The sequence below is a fragment of the Electrophorus electricus genome, chromosome 7 (assembly GCF_013358815.1).
Source record: "Electrophorus electricus isolate fEleEle1 chromosome 7, fEleEle1.pri, whole genome shotgun sequence".
Classification (NCBI taxonomy): Eukaryota; Metazoa; Chordata; class Actinopteri; order Gymnotiformes; family Gymnotidae; genus Electrophorus; species Electrophorus electricus.
Window position 1 is genome coordinate 3,596,351 of NC_049541.1, and position 21,265 is coordinate 3,617,615.

Below are 21,265 nucleotides of genomic sequence, written 5' to 3' on the forward strand. Positions count from 1 at the left end.
ACTTAGAGTTTTTCCTTCCTTCCCAAGCACGGCCTCCTTAGAGTCAATCAGAAGAAGATTGATTGCTGGACCCAGTTCACGTTCCTAATTAAGAATATGTTATAATTTAAAATGTTTGCTCTGGATTAACCCTCTCATAATCCGCAATGCTCATCTTCAAGACATTTATCGACAAATGCCAGCGGCCCAGCCGAAACGCATTGCAATATGTCGTGTATAGTGTAATATTTTGTATATGCTGTTGTAATTCATTGTTGTAATCTCGCTGCCCCCATGTTTTAGTGGCCGTTACAAACAAGCACTTATGATTCAGTGATTAGATTTGACCTGTTACCACGTGTACCACGAACCTTTTAGGGACGCTAACTAGTGGTCACACAAGGGCTCGTGCCATGCAAGTAATCACCTGAGAAAGCTCACCACCGCGGAGGAGATGTGTCGGAGCTTTCCAGAGAGATGCCCTCTCATTAACGGTTCTGCAAAGTGGCAGTAAATTAATTATCCACTAATTAAATGGATTATTTCTGTCAATATTATATTAATTTATTCGCTCTCCCTCACTTTTAACCTAGCTGTGTTTTCATATTTGTCTGAGGCTCTCATTAATTGGTTAATTACCCAAAACTCTTTAATTAGAGTTGTGGAATTGATTACCTGTGACAGAGAGGGTGGAAAGTCTGCTCTGAAGTTCATTAGTAATGTGGAGTTTGAGCAATGCGGAACCTTCCTCTACTGAGAAACCCTTTGAAATTAATTTTCAATTAATTCTGACAATAATCAAGATGGGACGCAAGAATATAATGTGTAGTAGATGTAGTAGATGTACTCAAAGCCGGCCTTCGAATATGCATCCATTCCTGGATTTTGTAATTACAATTACCGATAGTTGATTGAGGAGTTAACTGGCTGGGAGTAGGGATAACCTGGAGTACTGTAGGACTGTGATTTAAATGCCTCTTGTATAGTGTCACACTAAGGTATCACACGCAGATTCGGTTTTGCTTAAAAATATAACCCAAGCCTGCTTTTTTCAAACCAGCGTGTGGTAAGGCTGGCCCGGCACCGGTTTCACTGGAGCTGCTTAATTCTCTGACTGCGCGTGCGTGTGTGTTCAGGCGCGGTGTTCCACTACGCCGTACCTACCGAACGCTACTCCCTGTCCTTCGCGGAGGCACGGCGCGCCTGTGAGCAGAACTCGGCCCGGATGGCGTCTCCCGAGCAGCTGTGGGCCGCCTTCCACTCGGGGACGGACAGCTGCTCTGCCGGCTGGCTCAGTGACCAGACCGTCAGGTCAGCCATGCCAGCGTCCACTCCTTCACATACCAGAAGACTTTGGTGCCCTCAGTCTTTGTTGCTGTTAAAGGAAATGTTTGTCTTTGATTGTTTGTTTGTTTGTTTATAAATAAACAATCCTTCTATAGAGGAGTGATGGGGAACAAGTTTGCTTCCAGAATTTCCATGCATCATGCATTTATTTTTGGGCTGAGTTTAGGCGACATGCACCCAGATAAATTACCTGAAATTTCACATGAAATAACTTAATGATCATGTTTCATATGTAGTCATATGTAAAATGTTTGAGAAACATGGAGATGGTTCACATAAAACATTCTTCTCAGAGCTCGGACCCACGCGGTTTCAAAAATCTGCCAGCAGCCGGGTCGTAACCAAACACCAGCGACGCTGTAGCAAGTCGGGCCGCGCTTGTTTGATTCACGCATCTCCACCTCCATTATCACCTTAGCCTTGCGTGACATTTACTAAATAAGCACCAGAAGCACCAGAAGAAGTTGTTAATCAGCAACAGTTCAGTCCTGGAGTGTTTCAGCCGTGGCCGTACACGCAGACCCTTTCCTCTCCTGAGAGCCCAAGCAGGCGCTCAGGATCCATTATTAACGGATCAAGGCAATTATTTATTAATGACACCGAAGCCGGCGCCTCTCCGTTTGCATAACGATGTGGATATTTGCATAATTTTATGCGCATTATCATCACGGTATCCATCACCTGGGGGACGCTGGAAGGATTTCACTCCTGGCTCCTGCCTCCACAGGTACCCCGTCCAAAAGCCGGAGCTCGGCTGCTACGGACACGTGGAATACTCGCGCGGTGTGAGGAATTATGGGAAGAGAGACCCCTCGGATCTGTTTGATGTGTACTGCTTCGCCAGCGACATGCGAGGTGAGATCTCGGAAACTGGGACACGCGCTGCACTGTTTAACCTGCAGCTCTGGTTAAACCTTGGACTTCTTTCAATTATGCAGTCGATTACTGCGTTGGCAGTCCACGCAGGTTTGCCAGAAGTGAGTTAATTTTCCGCGGCCTAACGAAGTTCTGAAAGAGCGAGTTCATCTCCTTCCCCTCGGTCGTCTTCCTGGGGATTTGCAGCCGGCAAGAATCATCAAGTGGACAGCCAAATAAGCAGGCTTTGTTTATTAAGCAGGCAAAGTTTCCGTGTTACACCGTTGACCTCAGCAAAACATCTTATATTCTCTGAATCTGTGCTTCCCCCTTTTGGGTGTGTTGCCACGGTGACTGTCTGTTAAAGCCTCCATTCATTCATGCCTTCCCTCCACCCCTTCCCCCAGGTGAGGTGTTCCCCTCGTCTGCTGCGGGGACGCTGACCCTGTCCAAGGCTGCTGCGCACTGTGCCTCTCTGGGTAGCCAGCTCGCCACCGTGGGGCAGCTCCACCTGGCCTGGAGGTCCGGCCTGGACCACTGCGTGCCAGGCTGGCTGGCTGATGGGAGCGTGCGCTACCCGGTCAACAAGCCCCGGCCAGAGTGTGGGAATGGGGAGGCAGGGGTGCGGACACTCTCGTCCACAGAGCTTGGCAATGGGACCACCCTGTTTGGGGCATACTGCTACAGAGGTATGTACACATATTTAAAGGCGCTATATTTAAATTGGTCTTTCGCCAATTGTTTTTTTCCATACCTCATGGCCGTTTCTTTTTTACAGTCATGCCTTGTTGGTATTATAAATGGAGTGAATTTGGGCCAAACTGCAGCTGTTTTATTTGTTTGAATGAGATATATATCTTTGGAAACGATAGTCAAATGGTCTTTGTATGGCTTGTACTGAGGTGACGTTTGGGAGCCCCTCCGTTTGGCCAGTAATGTAAGCTGCTTTGTCAGAGTAAATAAAGAAACAGACTCTTGAGTACATGCGAATACCTTCTAAAATGGCTTCACCTGATAAATTGCCAGCCAAGAAACCGCATGGGGTTTTTGCCAACTTTATGAAGTCTCTCCTGAGACCACTGATGTATATAATGGAAGACGCACCAGTCAGCCCAGAGGAGAACACCGGCACGGCCTCCAACACACCGACTCCCAGCGGTAAAAGCTCTCTCTCTTTTTTAAGCTGTTTATTTCCTTATTTCTCACAGTTTCTTCAGATTGTTTCTAAAACGAAGCAGGTCTCCTCCCGGAGGCTCGCAGACGCCGTCTCTGGCATGGATGCCCACACACCCAGAGGGTGTCTGCATGGTTTGGGAATTAGTCTGCTTGGCTCGTGGTTCAGACTGCCTCCTTTGTCCTGCAGTCCCTTGCCGTTCTTGCGCAGACGGTTATTGGGTCGCTGCGTGTGTTCATGTCTACCGACCATACGGAGGATCGGAGGTTGAGAACCAGCAATGCGCCTTCACTACTTACTTATGTGCGCTCAGTCCGTTCGCCTGACATTACAGATCAGCCAAACAGACCAGCCGCAGTCCAGCCAACCGTCAGTGCTCACGCTCACCTTAAATAAGTGGTCCGGCATAGAAAAATAGGGCCAAAAATTCCAAAGATTTTAAAAAAATGAAATGCATAATGTATGCATAAGTAAAAGGATCTTTGCCATCCAAGAGGATACTGCAAAAATTGGCATCACCAACCTAAAACTGGGTACCGTTTACCATTACACTTGCCTCCCATAGGAGGAATTACCCTGAAGTATTTAACCTCTGATGTCTCTGTTTTCATGCTTTGCTGTAACACAAGGCTCCAGTTGGTTCTCTCAGCGATCGCGCCCCGAGCTGTCTGTCCCTCAGCCATCTAACTGGACAGGTCTGGTAGATCTAGACAAGGAGGCTGCCATCGCAGCTGAAAGCTTGGAGTCCTCTGCAGAGTATGTGACCGTGCATCTCCGTGCGGGGGATGCCTCTCTGGACTGGAGTGAGCAGGTAAACTCCCTCACGGACAGCCGTCAGGACGATTCGTCTTCTGGCTCCGAAGTCACCCTGGAGAGCCTCGGCGGTTCAGCGAAAGAGGAGGACGAGGATGACGAAGGTCTTTCAGGACGACCAGTCGTCATGGAGGCCTCGGCTATGCCCAACACAGCACTCTCGGTCAGACTCACTGTTGGGTCCTCAGCCATGCCCACCACAGCACCACTGGCCTCACCCACGACCACACCCTCAACCACACTCATTACCACGCCCTCAACCACACCCACCACCTCAGCCATGCCCACCTCTACGCCCTTGACCACACCCACCACCACACCCTCAACCACACCCACCACCACACCCTCGACCACACCCACCACACCCTTGAACACACCCACCACACCCTCAGCCATTCCCACCAGCATGACCTCAATCACACCCACCACTACACCCTCAGCCTCGCCCACCACTACACCCTTGACCACATCCACCACCACGCCATCAGCCTTACCCAGCAAAACACACTCACCCACATCCACCGCTGCCCCCCCGGAAACACCCACTTCCACTCCCAACAGTAGAAAAAGCTCCATACAGGACATTATGAGCTCATTATGGAAACCGTGGAACTATCTAAAGGTACATGAAGAGGAGGGTCATGGGACGACCAACAGTCCAGCTACCACCGTCACTACTGTGACTACGGACCTTGATGCCTCCTCACTCACAGAGGCTACCTCTCCAGAATCAGGTGAGGTATTATGTGATATATTCTGATACAGAAAGAAACAAGTTTCATTTTGCCTAATCGACCTTCTTTGCATGTTTTTCCCATTTTGACAAGATGGCCTTCAAAACCAGATCATGTCTGCCCCTAATCTAGTGCTCTGTCTTAACAAGCATGCTGTAGCTGATCTCTTGGCCTACCTCCTCCTCTGTCCTGGTACCTCAACCTGCTCCTGCCTCTCTTGTTCCAGTCGACTTTATGTCCATTTTCAAAGGGCTGCCCTTGAAGTGGGCTTGAAGTGGGATGTCTCCCCTCCAAAGCCCCCCTCCCCCATCCATTCCTTCTGCTTTTGTTTGAGGGGTTTTTTGTTTTTTTTGTTATTCAGCAGTAGGAACCGAGTTACCACGGAGTGACCCTTTGGCAGGGCTGTCTCCAGGGAGACGGGGACGGTGGCGAGGGCATTCTCGGAGACAGCAGAGGTCGTGACGCCGAGTGTCGGGTGTTTAGGCAGGTGGCGGGCATGGTGGGAGGCTGCTGGCTGTCATGCTGACACTGCAGCCCAGGCCTGGGTGTTGGGTGCCAGGCTTCTTTTTTTACTGAACGATTGCATCACCACACCTGGCTCCTAAGTGGAAAGAGCACCGTGACACCACTGTTCTTTTGCTTGTTATTTATGTAGCGTTGGAGAAGAGATGTTAGAGAGGTGCAGCTTTGCAACGAGGAGCCGAGCCAGTCTGATTCATGCTGCCCACTGACGCTCGCTTATTGATCCCAGCAATTTCACAAGCTCTTAATTTTACTTTCAGCCTCACTCTTCCACCTGCCGTGGGATTTGTATTCACAGTCCTAGTGGCGTGACCAACACGCGAGACAGATGAACGCGGAACCCGGAGCCGGACACACGTCCTTGATTAAAACCTGTCGATCTCTTTCAAGTGTAAATTCACACTCGTCAGTTGCCATTACTACACGGCCACAAGCTCTTAAAGCGTGTGGACACAGGAAAGGTGAGTGTAGACTTTCTGCCGTTCGGCATCAAGAGTTAAAGCTCAAAGAGGGATTTTACCCAGAACATCGGAGTTTGTGCTTCTGGAAGGAGTGGGCCGGTTCGGGTCAGCCACAGCTAAAGTAATGAATTGTGCCTTGTCACAGTCACTTCACATTAAACCCAAAGCCTGAGTTGGCTGTTCTACTGCCGACCAAAACCAGCGCCTGCTCTTATCCTCCCCCACCCCAGCCAGGCCCGGCCCGAAGCCCTGCGAAGTTCCGCCTGGATCTCGCCATTAGCTGCATAATGAAGGACCACTTTCCTCTGTGTTCCATACACTTCGTTATGCAGTCCAATCCTCTCTGCTGGCCAGGACATTCCAAAGGCTAACCCTTTCAGGATTCTAATTCCAGTTTGGTGCTCTGCTGGCTTAATTATGGAAGCAGAGCCTGGTTTTCAGTGGAATGTGTAGAACGCTTCCAAGTTCTAGAAGTTTCCAAGGAGTATCTGGTTTCCCCTCTGCACTGCCTACTTCATTAGCGCACATACCCTGCCTGGCCCAATCTTGACCTACACTATCAATGTTTAATGGCAGATGGAAAGTTAGCCTTGTCACCTACATTATTAAAGCCTATTTTCTGCTAAGGAAACACCACTGCCTTGAAGCTCCGGCTTCTCCGTTCTTCCGTTAGCATGCAAACCCGAGCCAAAAGAACAAAGACAACAGAACCCTGTCGCAGAACGCTGCTGTTAAGTTGTCGCCAACAACAACAACATGCTTTTCCCTACAGCCAGAGACAGATTGCCAGAGTGGTTTCACTGGTTAATAAAAAATGTGGACATTTGTGTGGAAAATGGATGCATCAAAGCATCCATTTTTAAGGCAACCGGCTAAATCATCACACAGCGCTCTGGTTGAGACCTGCCACTGGATTAATGGCGCTCAGACTTAATTAGCTGGAGTCTGGGGCACCAGTGAGCTCTGTGTGCAGGTGAGGATGCCTCTCCCAATGTCATGCATGTTTCATTTATGAACTAATAGAAGCCAGAGCTCTGTAATGAGTGGACCTGAACCTAAGTAATAATTGAATGATTCAAGTGGTTGGATTGCTTAATGTGTCCCAGTCATACGTAAGCAGTACTTGTCCTTTTACAAATACCCTTACGGCAGATGTTATAGAATGTTTTTGGATGTGCTTTTTTTAATGTCACATTTCGCAGTGTCGATTGTTTTCGATAATTATATGAAATTGTTTTACAATTGGACTGCAACACTCAGGCGTGCACACGCAGCTGCGCACATGAGTGTGAGGACGTGCACATGCGCACACACACACACACACACAGACTAAAATCAAACGGGCAGACCTGCCTACACACTGGGGCGAATAAATAAAGACGGGAGATGTGACAAGCAATTACGTGATGAAATCGTCTGGCAGAAGGTTCTCTCTCTGGTCTCTCCAGCAACTCCTCTGAGGAGTGTCAGAGAGAGAATGCAGTACAGAGGCTCACACAAACACGGCTCCTAATTGTACAGACGACAGAGGCCGGCAACTTATTTAAGCATGCTCTCTTTGAACAGAAGTCTGGCCTGTCTGGAAATCCTCACAGAGGCCCAAATAATGATTAGCAACTCACTTTCTTTCTGACTTATTGCTAACAAGGCCCAAATTTCTGCAGCAAGGAATACATCATATTAAATTTTGATGAGTTTCACACCCCTACGACACACCACATGCTCGAACTTCTCAGTAACGGTCGCCTGAGACTCAGAGGCAGATTTAATGATTTTGGGACCCTAGGTGAAAGACCCGAGATGGTCCTCCACCCATATGCCCATCCCCTTACTCCAGCCAGGAATATTTACCTTATTTTTCCCTCTATACTCACTTATCCACTCAATTATACTCACTTATGTTGTGCTCACTTATGTTGTGCAGTGCTACCGTCAGGGCTACCTACACTAGTGATGTGTTGTTCAGGGCTACCTACACTAGTGATGTGTTGTTTAGAGCTACCTACACTAGTGATGTGTTGTTTAGAGCTACCTACGCTAGTGATGTGTTGTTCAGAGCTACCTACATTAGTGATATGTTGTTCAGGGCTACCTACGCTAGTGATGTGTTGTTCAGAGCTACCTACATTAGTGATATGTTGTTCAGGGCTACCTATACTAGTGATGTGTTGTTTAGGGCTACCTACGCTAGTGATGTGTTGTTCAGGGCTACCTATACTAGTGATGTGTTGTTCAAGGCTACCTGAATGGCAAAATAGTCTTTAGAGCTTGATTCAAATCTTGCAGTAATACCGAAATGTATATTTAACTCTCACATGTGAATAGATGCACTGTACATTATAATTTGCAAACTGGTTGTTATTTGTGAGGTGATGTGTTTATGACTCGCCATCACATTTTTAAAATGTCCATCATTAATCTATACAAACATTAGCACTAGCATTGTATACCATCCATGGAGCTTGAGTAGTAACACTTAAATTTTGAATGAAAAATATTAGTACATTTTCTGCTGTCCTCCTTTTTGTGTTTCTCTGCTCCACTTAGTTTTTTTTGTTGTTTTGTTTTGTATGTTTTCTAAACACTCAGAAAATTACTTTGATACACTTCCTATTCACACTGTAGATCAATTGTTTGCTTGCTAGCACCAGTGTGCTGTCACACAGTGGAACCATTACATAAAAACATGGACTAAACCACTGTAACCATGGTCAGGGGTGGTGCGTTATTTAGCATCAACACACATATCATGTGTATTTGTTCCTTGGCTCATAGAGAGCCCCCCGAGACTTCCTGTCTTTACTTAGTGGAAAAAAAAACGCACCTCTGCGGAGATCCACACACATGCGTATGTGGATGCACAAAAAGGCTAAATGAGTGTGGCTTATCGCTGCACTGCTCAGCTCACGATAAGCATGTTGTGCGTTATTGCTAACAGAGCTGGGCTTTATTCACAGGAGCCACGGTGGCTGGCTAGTCCTAATCACTCCTCGCTTGTGTCTCTGCAGGGCTGATGTCATCGGCAGCGAGTACCTTGTCTGGCGACCCTCCTTCAGATGGGGACAAGTTGACCGTCTCGCCCCGTCTCGACGTGAGCACTGTACCCCCCTCTGCACTGATCCTTGCAGTCACTGAAGAAGGCCCGGGCACCGCCACAGCCGTGGCAACAGAAGGCTGGGCGGCAGTGGTGACAGAGGCCCTCCAGCAGGAAGCCATGAGCTTCGACCTGGGGCGTGAGGCAGAGGTGAGTCCTGGGTCCTCCGTAGCTCCGCCGACTGAGGCAGAGGACGAAAATGGGAAGGGGACCGGCGCTCCGGAAGGCGCCGTCAAGGAGAGCAGGAGGCTGGAGGCAGAGGGCAGCTCCTGGGCTTACACGGACCTGATGGAGGATGTCCCCAAAGCCCCAGCGGTAGCAGCAATGGCAGGGCTACCCTCCAGCCCTCCTACCAGCACCGACGGTCTCGCGGCCGCCACCACGCGGCGCGTGGAGGAGAGCACGGCCATGGAGGGCCGCAGGGAGATCCAGTTCAAATGGAAGAACGGGTTGCAGCAACCTGGCCAGGACAACCAGGAGACGACCGCCATGGCTGCCATCCCACCGGCCTCGCCGGCATATGAGATGGATGGCCTGAGCCATGACATGCCTGCTTCAGCGTCTCCCAGCGTGGCAGAGACCGGACGAGTCCCCCCGACGGCCACGGACGAGGACCAACTGTCAAGCTTTGGAAGCCTGTTGCTTGGCAACTCGGAGAGCAACCACTCTGAGGCTATCAGGAGCAACGGTTCACATGTTTTGGAAGGTATGTCTGGATGCGCCCCCCCCCACCGCTCTCTCCTTCTTTCTCTCCCTCCCTTCTTCCCCCTCACTTTTATTTGGTCCCACCTGGTCCATTTGTTCATTTATTTAGCCCTCCCGCCAGCTGAATGGTGAAATGGTGGTGTGGTTGAGTAGACATGGAAAAAATCGCCTCTGCACTTCCTCTCGCTAATGATGGCAGCCAGCACGGAATTGCTTGGTAGCAACGACCTGCATCCGTCACATACGTATTTTACACTCCCTTTTCCTGACATTTACGCTCTTAAGTTAGAAATTGACATTAAAAATCAACAGCGTTTGATGGGGCGCTGGTAACCGTTAGCGGTCAACTCGTGCCGCGCGCACACACAGTCCCAAAGCGAAAAAATGCAGCGGAGTAATTACCGCGCGGAAGGCGGAGTAATTACCGCGCGGAAGGCGAGTTTTTCGCAGCGCTCTGTCACAGTGCAGCACAGCGGAGACAGTCGTGGTACGTTATATGACAGGGTGCAGAGGACGCCTTGCTGGGTGAAGGAGTGGAAAGCTGCTCAACTTAGCAGTGCCTTCAGAGCGAACGAGAACTCTCTCCGTCATCGGCACCAGACCCACGCTAGCAGCGTTTTGGAGCTAACAGTCGTACCAGTACGCCTGAATCAACACTCCCTAAAGCGCCCAGGATGGACCGTGGTGCTGTAAGAATAAAGAGCTTAACACACAACACAACCTATTAGTAGGATTATAGGCAACCAATACCAGCAGAATACAGTCTTTATACCCATGCCGCATGTCCAGTATGCTGCCCACACTTTCCGTTGTGGAGATACTGGTGTCTGGTTCCGATGGGTTCTGGAGATACTGGTGTCAGGTACTGGTGGGTTCTGGAGACATTGGTTTCAGTTGTTGATGGGTTCTCGAGATACTGGTGTCTGGTACTGGAGTGTTCTGTAGATAATGGTGTCGCGTACTAGTGGGTTCTGGCAATACTGGTGTCTGGTATTGGTGGGTTCTGGAGATACTGATGTCTGGTTCTGATGGGTTCTAGAGATACTGGTGACTGGTACTGGAGGGTTCTGTAGATAATGGTGTCTGGTACTGGTGGGTTCTGGCGATACTGATGTCTGATACTGGTGGGTTCTGGAGATACTGGTGTCTGGTACTGCAGGGTTCTGGTTATCTCGCTTTACTGAAATTGTACGTTCTCACGCTCTTACCTATTTTGAACTCCTAGCACAGTTTGGTTTAATGTTTCAATCGATCTGGTTCAGTGGAATGATACTAACCCACTTCAGCCATTCCTGAAGATCTGAGTTCCTGAAGAGCCCCAGCAGAGATGACAGCCTGGATCATGTGTATATATTTATATATGTATGCACTGCAGTACAGGTTTAACTTCTGTCTTATCTCATCCACTGTGTCTGTCTAATCTCTACTACTTGAGCGATGCACACCAGGGGCAACACGATAAGATCTGCAGCCTGCTTCCATCAGCTTATAACTGCTCTAACTGAGTCATTATGCTAATGTATGTTTGATATCAGTGCTCGGAAGATATTTAAGGCAGATATCATGATGCGTTAATTAACCCCTGTGATGGATCGCACACACGCAGACATGCCTGCGCGTGCGCGCACACATGCGCACATGCACACCCGTGACTATGCACTTTTTCCACTAATAAAACTTGAGGCAGACTTCAGAAAAGACTTGACAGATATTTAGTGCAAATCTGTGGACGCTGTTTCATTTGAGGTGTTATCGTTCTTATCGGTGGTGAGTGTGACATGGTGTAGGCATAAGGAAAACACATCTATCTTTGGTCTATTTCTGCTTGGCTTCCCAGCCACAGCAAAGCAGCTCTTTAAGGGCACAGAATTATCATGGGCAAACTGCAGGAGTTCTGGAAGGAGAGCGACGGTTTTCACCAGGAAAGCCTGGGCATGCCCACACAGGATCAGTGCTCTGATGATGTTGCTGATGATGAAGGCGGTGAAATCATAAGTTTAGAAATGAGCGCCAAGCCAAAGGAGCTACGCAACGGTGTCTTGTCCTGCTATCTTTATTATTCTACCTTGTTGGTCAACATCCAGCACTTTAACAGAGAGAAATTCAAAGCTGGATTCTGTCCTTTTCTATTTACTAGTAAATAAATGATTGGTGTTCATAGAGAAGTTATGCTGGAGCTATCAGAAGAAAAAAAAACAGATCAAACGTGGAAAAGAGATCTAGTATTTACTACATACAGCAGAGAGATTCAGCACAGTCACCGCACACACACACACACACACACACACACACACACACACACACACACACACACACACACATATCCTGGAAATAAAAAGAGAGAGAAAGAAACATATTCTGTCCTCTGTCACAGCCATGACCAGAATAAAAAATGAGACTTTACTGGCTGTTTGAGGGTCACACAAAGACGTTCATTAAGGAAGCCAGAATCCCAGCAGACATAGCGCTACCGTCCAGCTGTAGTCCTTACACACTCTCTCACTCTTCCTCTCTACCTCTTCTCTTTATTTATCTCTCGCTCTCGTCTCCACTTGCTCTTTGTCTCTTTTCTCACACACACACACACACACACACACACACACACACACACACACACACACACGTCGCCTCCCCTTTGCTGCCCCAATATTATGTACGTTCCAATTTTTAACATTCCACTCACTCCACCTCCCCTGTCTGCCCCCCTCCCAGTTCTCCTCTGAGCATGAGCTCACTCGTCAGGACTTTGAATAAGCCATAGCAATATCCCCATCACATCCGACACCCCCACCACCCACAGTCTCGCAGGGTTTACAAGTGTTTAGTCCCCTAAGATTGTGTTACATCACACGCCAGCCAGTGAGCATAAGATCCGGGAATGATGGGATATGTTTCTCACAACCACAAACACAAAACCGTTGTTATTTCTGCGTCTCCTTATTGGTCATGGAAGTCATGGGTTGAGGTCAGAATCAGAGAACATGTCCAGAAATAAGTCACGTATCTGACACTGGTGTCTATTCCCTCAGCCCCTGAGATCGAGATTACTCAGGGGATTAACTGGTGGCAAGGGATTAACTAACAGTGTGTCATCTCGTTGGTGGGGCAGGCCCATCTGTAAGGAATTTCACAAGTGTCAAAGTGACTTTCAGGTTTAAATTCAATATTTGATCATCAAAAATAATATAACTGATTTTGCATGTGAATCAACACACACAATCATGTGAAGGTGTGCAAAAAGGTGCACTTGCAGGTGTAAATTATAATAATGATATTTTAATGACAATAGGCTGGAGTATAGGGTCCATAATCCATAGGAAGTGATCAGACAACTGGCAGCTTTGAAAAAGAGAATGAGGCAGATCCAAAAAGTGGAATCCAAGAGGGGAAAGACAAGAAACCAAAGCAAGTAACCAGCAGAGAGCCAATCAATACAACTAAAGGCCTGCAATCACTAGAGTAAACCACATATCAGACTTTGCTAGCAGTCTGGGAACAAATAGGGCACATATATCAAAGGGGAATTGGGAACAGTTGACAGTAGTTAACACTCAGAGAACCAGCGCTGACTAACGTAGCAGTGGAATGCTGGGTACTGGAGTCCAGTTCATTTAATGAGGCGGTCAGCCCAAACGACCCTCCTTTTTTTTCCAATTTGTGTCCACATTTAGGATAATCCCAGCTGCAGTTCAGTTCTAAATTCTATGATTAGTTGTGCTCGCTGCGTTTTACTGTTGATTGCCCGATATGTGGGGCTGCGGGTAGTCTCCGGCGATGCAAACGCGTGCGACACCATTAGGCATGCTGCTGAAAGGCCACTTCTCACCTCTGCAGCGACATAGACTGACCTCCGCGGATTTTTCCGTCGTCGCGGTCGCCTGGTACGTACAACGCCTGGCATCCCCCTTGCCCCCTGAAAACCAATTATCCAAGCAAACAAACTGAATGGCGGGATTATGCAAATCTGGCCAACGAATAATTACAGCATCGCCAGTGATCCGTGAGCCACTGCATAACGAAGATGCCAGGCTCATTAGCGTAATGTGGTGAAAGCGCCTAACGAGCCAATTAAGGCCGGACCGTCGTTCGCCACTTAAAGTGCAGAGCGGCTCGTAATTAACGCCTGGAGGGGATTAGCCTGGGGGACGGAGCTGGGGGGAGAGCGCTATATGTAGAGTGGGTTTTCTCCATCTCTCTCTCTCTACATCCCACTCCTGTTGTGGTTACTATGACGACTGGGCCTGAGTCCATCATATGTGATCAGAAGAGTTTATAAAGTGGAGCGCAAGATAAAGGGGGGGCAAACGAGAACCTGACAGGAAGGAATGGAGCCAGGCGAACGGACCCGCCGGGCAGCTCGGGCGCCACGGGCCGCGCCATCTCTGGGCTCCCAAGCGCCCGGTTTTCGGCAGCTGCCGGGACTGTGGGAACTCACCTGCCCAAGTTAGCTCTGGGAGCGCAGCATCTGTTAGGCAGTACAGCCACGCTGTGAGTTATGAACGTGTGGTTTTCAGTTTAGCTGGAACTTAGCACTGTCCCTTCTCCCTCCTCTGCGCACACGCTCGTCCGTGGAGGGGCTGCGCACGCCAGACGCCACTGCACGCTGCGCGGACTGGAGGCCAGCGGCGATGACTCCCAGCGGGATAGCTCAGGGCCTCCATCTGTAGTCTGCCCACAGCCTCTCTGATAGACAGGGCTTCTCTGATTCAGTGGCTCAGAAGCCAAAACAGGATGTTTCGAGACAGACTCTCTCTGTTTCTGTTCGCTCTCTCTCCCCCTCCTCCTCTCACCCCCCCTCTCTCTCTCTCTCTCTCTCTCCCTCTCTCTCTCTCTCTCTCTCGCTCTCTCTGCGGTTCGGTGTATGCGAGCGTAGCGGGGTTCATGTTGTCGAGATGGGTTCGCCACAATGCAGGTCAAAGGCGGAGCACATCCAACAGTCGGAGACGCATTAGAGAGGTGAGTGCAGAACCCCACCTCAGAAAGCCTATTACAAGCCTCAGTAAGCGCTGTTAGATCACAGCTACGTGCTGGCTCAGATGCTTCTGTCTGTGTGTGTGTGTGTGTGTGTGTGTGTGTGTGTGTCTGTGAGATTGGGGTTGCTTGTGTGTGCATCTATGTGTGCACGTGGGGAGAGGCGTGTGTGTGTGTGTGTGTGTGTGCATGATAGAAAAAGAACAACTGAAGCAGAAATAAGCCAACGCCCCTGGCGAGATATGGGGACAGCAGAGGCCGTCCACCGTTGTTTTGAAGGCAGCGTCCCATTTTGATGTCAGAGATCTGTTTGTTTGTTTGTCGATCAGAGGTGTGTTTATTGGATCCCGCCTAAGCCTCACTGACTTGAGCTGTTATTGTATCCGAGTTCACTTTGAGCCACAGTTTTGTGCACATGCCAAAACACAGTGTTTTTTCATGATTTCACTGTACCTATGCCGCCATGTGTTTTTTTTTTGTTTTTTTTTTTTTTTATCTTTATCGTTTTGGTGGATCTGGGTGCCTTCCGAGAGAGAAAGGACTCCACTGACCACTCCATGCCATGCACAGCTCAGGTGAAGCTCGTGAAGCCCAGACCAGCGGTATGAAAGCGGCGCAGGTTTTACGTGCTTTCTTCTAGGACTGTAAATACGCCAGCGCCTGCTGCACATTCTGTGGCAGCGTGTGAAGGCGTGAGGTGGTTTGGTGCCGCTGGGTCACCGTCCGGGTGCGTCTGCCAGGATACTAATGAGCGACAGATTGTGACAGCACTGTCAGGGAGCAACTCCTGTTAATGACCCTTGTGTGTGTGTGTGTGTGTGTGTGTGTGTGTTCTCCCTCTGCAGCCGACGACAGATGCAGTTGTTTGCACGGCGGCACGTGTCTCCCAGACGGCGAAGGCTTCCGTTGCTTCTGCCCGCAGGGCTACACCGGAGAGAGCTGTGAGATCGGTGAGTGCACTAACGTGTCTGTGCCAGACCACCTCGTCAGCCGTCACGGCACGGCGCGGGCGGTTAACCCAGACCAACAGACCCTCAGGGGCCAGGCTGGACTACGTTAAAACCAAGCTCGCAACACCCACCCGACTACCTGTAGTCCTTTTAAACAGCAAGAAGCAGGGACGGTTGGAGTGTTGTGGCAGGCCGCTACGCCCTAAGCAGCAAAGCTGCTTGTAAATGGCACTGTTGCGTCTCAGGAGTTCTTCAGCGCTGCTTGATAGGGTGAGGTTAATTTGTGTCGGCCTCGGCAATGAAAGGACCAAAACAATGGTGGTTGGCAATGGCAACTGTCTCCTGACGTTGCTTCTGGTAATGCGCTGATTGGTGGCCCACTGTCCCTGTGAATTATAGTGTTTTTGTGAAATACGTGATATACTGACCTAATCGGTCACACCACACTATGGGCGAGTCATAATCGCATTCAGCTAGTCCATTATTCGACCTGCCTGCATAACGGTTCATAACAGTGTTGGCGTGTAACTTTCGTATTTCAGGCCAGAACTGTGAATCAGCGTCAATCGTCTTGCACCTCCGCGGTATTATGGGCCTGAGCAGGCGACGCAAATACGCAGCACGTCAGACACAGAAGGAAGCCCGTGTGGACGTGCAGCAGCTGTACAGTCTCAGAGGGCCGGGCTCCTTCTGCATAATGCATGACCAGATCGAATATTCATGAGGAGCAAAAGTACGTGGACGCGGCTGAGGGAACAGAAAACGACCTCGGCAATCTGGGCTCCGGCGTCTTGAACGAGCTGCCTCTATGCTGCCCTCTCCTTCCGACAAGCTGCAGATAAATACATCACACACAGCATGTTAGGCTCACATAAACAGCGCGTGGAGTGTTGCACAGATGTCTCTGTGGAGTAACTTTCTCGAACTGATGAAGTCGGGTAAAGTTCTGCACTTTTTCTACCTCGGCACGGCCGACCACATACAAAACACGGTGTGACCGCTCAGGAAAGTGAAGGAAAGTGTTCCAGTAAGTCTGGGGGGGGTTGCTAGTGTTTAGGGCTCGTGTTTAGTGGCGGCTCGCCTGATTAACTTCATATGCAACGTTCAGGGCAAATGCGATGAGTACAGCGATTTGATAATCTGGTTCTTAGCTCCACTAATCTGTGCTAATCCTGATGTCTTCCGTCCGTGCGCATGGTCCCAGCCTGGCAGATCTGCTCCAGATCCCTCCTGAAAATGTCACAGGTATGGAGGGAGGGGTTTAGAAGAGAAACCTGGAGATCGCGTCCCCCTCCAAGGTGGTTACAGCAGCATAAAGTCAGCGGGGAGGTACTTTAGTGCCAGAGCAATACTATTCCGTATTACAGCCCAGTGTCTTACATTAGCAGCCTGTTAGACTCGAGTGTGCCTCCTGCGTAAGCCCCCCGTGACGCCGCCAATCAGAGAGAAGCCTGGGAGAGGCGGAGCTAATGATTAGGGAAAAGGGGCCAATGATGAGAGAGAGTGGTGGGGCCAGTGATGACAGGAGGGCGGGCGGTGGGTGAAAGTGTCGATGGTCTCCTCTTTAGGAAAGTCCGCTTTCCCATAATCCTCTGCTTTGCCAATAGCCTCTTGGCAGGAAGTGCAATGACAGACGCCCTCAGCGCCGTGTGTGTTTGAACAGACAAAAGAAGTGTAGTGTAGAAGTGTGGTATGGGTGATATGCGACTTGATTTCGAGAGTCCCCGGGACCGTGTTCAAACTTTGCCCAGACAGCAGCCATCACAGCAGTCTTTCCAAAGACCATACCGAGCCCGAGCACGGCGCCTGAACTCACGGGAGATCAGCGGCGCCTCGCACAGGGACCAGAGACATCCTCCATAAACAGGCGCGACAGCAGCAGGTGGCAAATAGCTCTTTACTAGCGCTGTCCTCTCAGAGCAGAATCAGTCCTGACCCCCCCCCCCCCCCCCAGTATTCCCCCTACTCCGGCCCAGTGTGAAGCCCCAGACATGCCTCACAATGCTGTAACAGATCCACCCACTGCTCTGACCCTGGGGAGCTTAGTTAGGATGGCAGTCAGGTATCAGATTCATTTGCCCTCCTGAAATCGGTTTTCAGAGGTGCCTTCCAGACAAAGTCTCGGACGGAGCTGTGGAGGGCACCGCTCTGCCATCCCAGCTGGACTTTTTCCTGCCTGTTTTGCTGTTGGCACAGGTTTCAGTACCAGCACAGATGGTCAGTGTTTGGCCTTTAGAGGCACTGAGCTGTGAATATGATCTTTATATAGAACAGGATTCACTGACTGTTGTCTCTGATGTTTTGACTAGATTTGTTTTGTAGCTTTTGTTTTGGATTTGTTTGTCTGTGTGTGTGTGTGTGTGTAAATGTAAACGTACACATCTGCAATTACCTCGCTGAATTTGATTACTGCTGTCTCCGGCTTCTAACGTCCGACAGTGTTGCTTCAGTAAATGCTTTGCTATGCTGCTCACATACACTAACAGCCTCACATCAGCAATAGGCCTCCAGTTGAAAAAACCTCCATGTTTCACATGGATGGACGTGTCGCTGAAAAATCTGCATATTTTGCGTGCGAACTGGTAGGTGTTTATTCAGAGCACTGGAAATCCAGAAAAAGAAGGTCGGGTCTGCTCCCGAGAGCAGAGACGACACGCTGTGTGCTGTCATACTGTAAAGAATCACTAAGGATGAGTTTTAAATTCTACTATGTTCATGGTTCCTTTTAACAGGAGCCCTGTGAAAGACCAGGCAGAGGAGGACGTGTCATTCAATTTTATTGCTATTATTATTGCTTTTAGAATGTTGAGTTTTTTGTTGCTGAGATTTAAAGTTTATGGTCACGTCTTATACTGCCGGTTTGGGCAGGAATTCTTTAGGAAGCGTTGTCTAAGGAGGTTAAAAACCACCTTCATGTTTAGAGGTGAAGGGCACTACGGGATTTGAAACCACGCTGTTCCCTACGTGTGACGGACAAAAGCCCTAAGCTGCTATAAACCTGTCTCTCTGGGAAACCAGCAACTTCACTCTGCTGGTGTGTTTCCAGACCAGTGTCCCGTTAAACCAGCGAAGCAAGCCTGTAAACGTCTGCCACGATGTACCGTTTGTAGGCAGCTGACCGTAGCAGTGAAATGCTACATCTAAAAAGAAAATACTCTCATTATTCTTAATTTACGTGATGAATTCTATGGCACTGCAACTAGGAGCACTGTGATGGTGGATTGAGATGGGAGTGCTTTGGCAAAGATGTTGTCCACCCTGTTTCATTTCCAGCGCAAATACTTTTTTCAAGCCACTAATTGTGTTTTATGGCCCAGAACCCCATAACCCCATGCACCAGCCAAGGAATTCTAATCAGCTAACAATGGGATATTTAAGAAGGTGACTAGGCAGTACTGCTCTTACTGAACTTAACTGTGCATAAAAGAAGGCAATGTGGCGTGCGACTGGAGCAGCCTTGCGATGTCTGTGCCGGCGTGCGTTTCAGCGCAATCAAAGCCTCATTAGGCACAACGCTAGGACACTTTCACCCAGCCTGAAGATGTTGACTGCGCAAGGTTTCTGTGCCAGGCACGGGACCTTTGCATGCGTAACTGTCACGGAACTATACTGGAAAAGATTTTATTCAGCGGAACACGGGTGAGCGTTCTGGCTGCGGGTTCAAAGGGATCCTAAGGCTGCAATGGCAGATACGACTGGGAGGCATTGTACTACCTCAGTGTGTGTTCTTTAAGATCTCTCTGAAATGGTATGCTTGCCCTGCCTGTAAAAGCAATGTGACATAACGTACTGGCGTATATTACCAAATATACAAGTATATTACAAAGGAGAATAGCTCACGATGACTTGATTAACTTCTGTTAACATGACTCATGGATAACTGAAGGAATGAATGAATGAAAGGAGAGAGTTGAGAATTAATTAGGTGGCATTGGCTAATGTGACCCCATGTTCTACTGTTGTCCTTGTAGACGTGGACGACTGCATGTCCAACCCTTGTGAGAATGGAGGAACCTGCATTGACAAGGTGGACTCCTTCATCTGCCTGTGTCTGCCTAGTTACAGCGGAGACATGTGTGAGAAAGGTAAGAGGTATCCTAGCACGGGACACCGTCACCCCAGAGCAACGCACGTGTTCGCATGTCGCGTCTTTGCATTGTTTGAATTCCAGTCAGTGCGCAGGGAGCATCAGGGAGCTGTGGAGAGTACCCAAACGTACGTAAGCAGTCAGCCGGAGCTCCATCTCCAAGCTGGCTTCTATCCGAAAACGTGCACTTCCAGAACGTCTTTGTATCCGGCGCCTGCGCGATGCCTCGGACACCCACCCAGGAGCGGTGCTTTTCCGAAGACGGAATCGAACCTCTCAAGTTTCGCGTGACCACGCTTTGTTTGGGATGTCCGCGTTTGCGTTAACGCGGCGGGTTCACGCCTGTTCGTGTTCTGCTGAAGGGAACGCCGACTGCAGCTCTGTGACCACGTTAAATTTCAGAAATCATGGTTATTACTGGATTTGAATTTCCTGAGTTAAAGACCTCCTCCGTACCGCAGCCAGACAGTGATCCGCTCTGTACGGTACATATGGCACGGTGCAGCATAAGGCTCCAGAGCTGCGCGCAAACGTCTCTCCATGCATTATGAACGTGTCAGGAAGCATATTAATTGGAGACACTCGGCAGGGTGTGTGCGCGTGCGCCCAGACCCCGGGCCCCCGCGCCATATCTGTCTTCCCTCCCCGCGGCCCCACGCTACTGTAAATCATTGCGGCGTTATTCTTCTGCGCCGAGCCGTCCCGGCCTCCTCCAGATCCCCAGGGGGCATGCATGCACGCACGCACGCACGCACACGCACACACACACACACACACACACACACACACACACACACACACACACACACACACACACGGGGCGCTAATGATGATTTATGAATTCTAATAATGCGACTGCCTCAAAGCGGGGGAGCGGGGCGCGTAAAGATGATGTAACTGTGACACAGAGGACGGGCGAGGCGGCGGGCGTCGCCGCCGTTCTCCGCTGATTTGAGGATCGTATCCAAGGGCGGCGGGCGCTAAGTTTTACGATCTTAATAAACTGCTATTTACAGTGTGATAAAGGAGGCTATAGTGGACTGTCACAAAGCGCGGTGTCTGTAGTCCGAAGCTCAGGCAAGATAGCAGCTCAGCGTGATATACTAGTGACACAGAGCTGACAGCTTTGCTTTAAAAATATAGTCAGTTCCAAACTCCTGATTACCTGTTAAAACCTTCTGACCTGCTGACCAGTTTGGGTTACGTTTTAACCCATTAACTGCCAAATAAATCTGAACCACTGGTCCCCTACAGCATGTCCCCAAACATTCAAACTGTAAGAAATAAGCTTCCATTTTCTAAAACCATGTTTGTTTGTTTTTTATCCCTCTGCACATAATCACAGTGTTAATGCGCCTTACGTTAACGACTTTAAGTAATGTGTTACATGAAACTGCTGATACAGGATAACTTGCTTTGGAAAATGGCATGTATCATTAAACAAATGCTACTATCTTAAATCAGAGAGAGTCAAGAGGCTCTTGAGGAGAAAATAAGTTTGTTTTCATTTCTTTAAAGTACATTTTGGGTTCCTTCATAAAGGACTAGCCGAGTTTTAATTTGAATAGTTTTG

General features: G+C 49.1%; 1 protein-coding gene across 3 annotated transcripts in view; it reads left to right on the forward strand.

Moving 5' to 3' along the window:
- Positions 1 to 21,265, forward strand: part of ncana (neurocan a) — a 52,291-nt gene that overhangs the window by 22,638 nt on the left and 8,388 nt on the right. For 2 of the 3 annotated variants that reach the window (XM_027023797.2, XM_027023796.2), the window contains exons 4-11: positions 1,116 to 1,290; positions 2,054 to 2,181; positions 2,589 to 2,870; positions 3,208 to 3,339; positions 3,985 to 4,902; positions 8,894 to 9,685; positions 15,501 to 15,605; positions 19,577 to 19,690. In XM_027023797.2, the coding sequence (XP_026879598.2) occupies positions 1,116 to 1,290; positions 2,054 to 2,181; positions 2,589 to 2,870; positions 3,208 to 3,339; positions 3,985 to 4,902; positions 8,894 to 9,685; positions 15,501 to 15,605; positions 19,577 to 19,690 (2,646 nt within the window). The remainder of the gene's footprint in view (positions 1 to 1,115; positions 1,291 to 2,053; positions 2,182 to 2,588; positions 2,871 to 3,207; positions 3,340 to 3,984; positions 4,903 to 8,893; positions 9,686 to 15,500; positions 15,606 to 19,576; positions 19,691 to 21,265) is intronic. The other variant, XM_027023798.2, reaches the window with a different exon arrangement.